This window comes from Benincasa hispida, chromosome 3, assembly GCF_027475165.1.
Source record: "Benincasa hispida cultivar pf3 chromosome 3, pf3_genome.v1.1, whole genome shotgun sequence".
Lineage (NCBI taxonomy): Eukaryota > Viridiplantae > Streptophyta > Magnoliopsida > Cucurbitales > Cucurbitaceae > Benincasa > Benincasa hispida.
In genome coordinates, this window is record NC_143480.1 from 61,571,162 (window position 1) to 61,574,234 (window position 3,073).

Sequence of the window (3,073 nt, forward strand, 5' to 3'; positions counted from 1 at the left end):
TGCTTAACTCTTCAATATTAGTGGATTATCTTTCCTAGGCTTTATGCCACCCAGATATAGGTGTTTATCACCGAACTGGATTACCAACTATCATGTGCTTTTACTTGTTTACTTGTTGGTATTTTTGTTATTATAGTTGTTGTCAGTGCTTTCAGTTTAATATCCGTATATCGAGTGGTGATTAACCTTAGTGGCTTTTCAATTGGTATCAGAGCAGATCACCCTTATCTTAGGTGCTTTGATCATGGAAGGAATCAAGGAAGGAGGCTCTACCACTCGTCCATATGTTCTTGATGGAACAAACTATTCTTACTGGAAAGCTCGAATGACTATCTTTCTGAAATCGATTGATAACAAAACTGGGAAGGCTGTTGTATGCGGATGGACTCATCCAACCATCAAAACTGATGATGGAAAGGAAATTTTGAAGTTGGAATCTCAGTGGTCTAGAGAAGAAGATGAAGCCTCTTTGAAAAATTCTCATGCCTTGAATGTTATATTCAATGGTGTAGATCGCAACATATTTAGATCAATTAACACTTGTGTCTCAGCTAAAGAGGCATGGGACATATTATCTATTGCTCATGAGGGAACACCTAAAGTAAAGATGTCTAGGCTGCAGTTGATGACATCAAAGTTTAAGCATCTTAGAATGCACGAAGAAGAATCCATTGTTGAATTCAATTTACGTTTGCTAGATATTGAAAATGAGTCATTTTCTCTCGGAGAAAAGATTTTAGAAGAAAAACTTGTTAGGAAGGTACTTAGATCTCTACCCAAGAGATTTGACATGAAAGTCACGACCATTGAGAAAGCTCAAGATATAACAAAGTTGAGAGTAGACAAATTATTTGGCTCCTTACTCACTTTTGAAATTTTCCTGGATGGGAAAGTCAAAAAGAAAAAGTAAGGGAATTGCCCTTCAATCAGCGTTGAAGAAGAGTTGTTAGTGACAATAGAGAATCAAAAAATCCTCTTGCTAAATTGATTACTTTGTTTTCAAAATAGTTTAATTGTGTGCTAAAATGTTCTGATAAGAGGTCTGACTCTTATAATAATAACAAGTCTGATGGTTATATATTTCTTCCAATCAATTCAGATCTCAAAATAGTAAAAGGGAATTTGACAAGCTAGGCAATCTACTTTCGCACAAGGAAAAGAACTTCAAATGTTGAGAGTGTGGTGGACTCGGTCATATACAGGTTGAATGTCCCACTTTTCTGAAGATACAGAGCAAAGGATACATATTAACTTTATCTGATACGAAATTCGAAGATATAAATGACTCAGATGATGATGTCAAAGCGCTTATTAGCAACATCTCCTCGGATATCTCATGATGTGATATTTCTAAATATGATGTGTATGCAAAGATCAATCATGATATTGCAGGAATTGAGTCTACAGATCCACAGATCCCTCTTATCATACTCTTTTTCTCAAATGGTAAGATGATAAGAAAGCCCTTGATGTGTAGAAGGTAAGAATTGAGACTTTGATAGATGATAATCACAAACTTATGTCTACTGTTGCAGATTTGAAGTGTGAACTCTCTCAAGTTAAAGCTGAAAAGGATTCAGTATACAAGAATATCAGAATGTTGAATACTGAAACCGAGCCTCTGGAAAAACTTTTGATAGAAGGAAAATCTACTGGTGATAACTATGGCCTTGGATTTTCTAAAAGAGGAAGTTAACATTAAAACCAGTCAAATCTAAAAGGGAAGCAAAAAATTGAGTTTGTTAAAGTTGAAGATCCCGAGTCTTATAGCTTTACAGGTACATTTACCAATAACGTGTTGGGTAACCAACCTGCAAACAACAAACCAGAGAATACCCAAACAAGATCTTCCCCAAAACAGAGCAATGCTCAATCTAGTTTATTTATAAACTTCAGGGAAAAAACTTACAGCACTTGACTAACCAATACATGGAAAGATATAAGAGCAGAAAATCTAAAAAATACCAGCACTTTTAAGAGGGCTGGAAATCCTTTCCTCACTCAAGTCATTGAGACTATTTCCCTTAGATTTTTCTTACTATAGACCCTCCTACCTTCATCTATTTATAGCAGAATTCTTCTCTCCCCCCAAGAATCTTTTCCTTACCGAATTGGATATTTCCAACGGATTTTTCAGGCCTTAATCATGGAGCATATATTTTTCTAACAGCCTCGTTTGTGGTTTGTGGAATGTCTTTTCTGCCCCTCCTCTTGTATATGTATAATATAGGGGGTGTAATACTACCTCTCTTCTCGAAATGCACCTTGTCCTTAATGTGGATATCAGGAAATTGTTGTTTTATAGCCTTTACAGATTCCCACGTTGCTTTATTCTCAGGTAGTCCTTCCCATTTAATGAGCCATTCATTAGCTACCATTCCCTTGTTCTGGACTCCCCAACATCGTTTCTGGTAACATCTGAAGTTTGAATTCCTCTATTAAGGCTAGGGGGTGGTGCTGTGAGATTGCCCCAGCTTCTTTTTCAGTTGGGATACGTGAAATACATTGTGGATAGATACTTCTGGCGGTAGTTCTAACTTGTATGCCACTTCTTCTATTCGTTCAATAATTCGATAAGGCCCATAGAACCTTGGAGCTAATTTTTCATACTTCTTCCAAGCCAATGTTTTCTGTCTATATGGTATGGGTTTTAAAAATATCTCATCCCCTACTAAAAATTGCAACTCTCTTCGTTGTAACTCCGTTTGTTTTTTCATGCAGTTTTGAGCCATTAATAAATTCTCCTTCAAGGCTGAAAGTGCTAAATCTCTTACTTGCAATTATTGTTCCACACTATCATTCGTTGTCTTCTTTTGCCCATATAAGACTAAGGGAGGTGGTGGACGGCTAAAAATTGCTTGGAAAGGGGTCATCCTGATCGCTAAATGTGAGGTGGTGGACGACCGAAAACTGCTTGGAAAAGGGTCATCTTGATCGTTGAATGGAAGATTCTATACCATAATTCTGTCCACGCCACCCATTTTCTCCATTTGGTTGGTTGTTTGTTACAAAAAAACCTTAGATATGTTTCCAAACATCTATTAACCCTTTCGGTTTGCCCATCCGTTTGGGG

General features: G+C 36.9%; 1 protein-coding gene across 1 annotated transcript; it reads left to right on the forward strand.

Moving 5' to 3' along the window:
• Positions 1-244: 244 nt before the first annotated feature.
• Positions 245-1,696, forward strand: LOC150037435 (uncharacterized). Its single transcript, XM_090312000.1, has 3 exons — positions 245-760; positions 1,374-1,446; positions 1,536-1,696. The coding sequence occupies exons 1-3, from the start codon at positions 245-247 to the stop codon at positions 1,694-1,696; spliced, it is 750 nt and encodes a 249-aa protein (XP_090168126.1).
• Positions 1,697-3,073: the final 1,377 nt, after the last annotated feature.

What these genes read in the sequence shown, in the direction of transcription:
- LOC150037435 (XM_090312000.1), top strand. Translation starts at nt 245, where the DNA reads ATGGAAGGAATCAAGGAAGGAGGCTCTACCACTCGTCCATATGTTCTT. An exon ending in AAGAAAAACTTGTTAGGAAG is followed by an intron (nt 761 to 1,373) that starts GTACTTAGATCT and finishes GTGTATGCAAAG; the next exon opens with ATCAATCATGATATTGCAGG. An exon ending in CATACTCTTTTTCTCAAATG is followed by an intron (nt 1,447 to 1,535) that starts GTAAGATGATAA and finishes CTACTGTTGCAG; the next exon opens with ATTTGAAGTGTGAACTCTCT.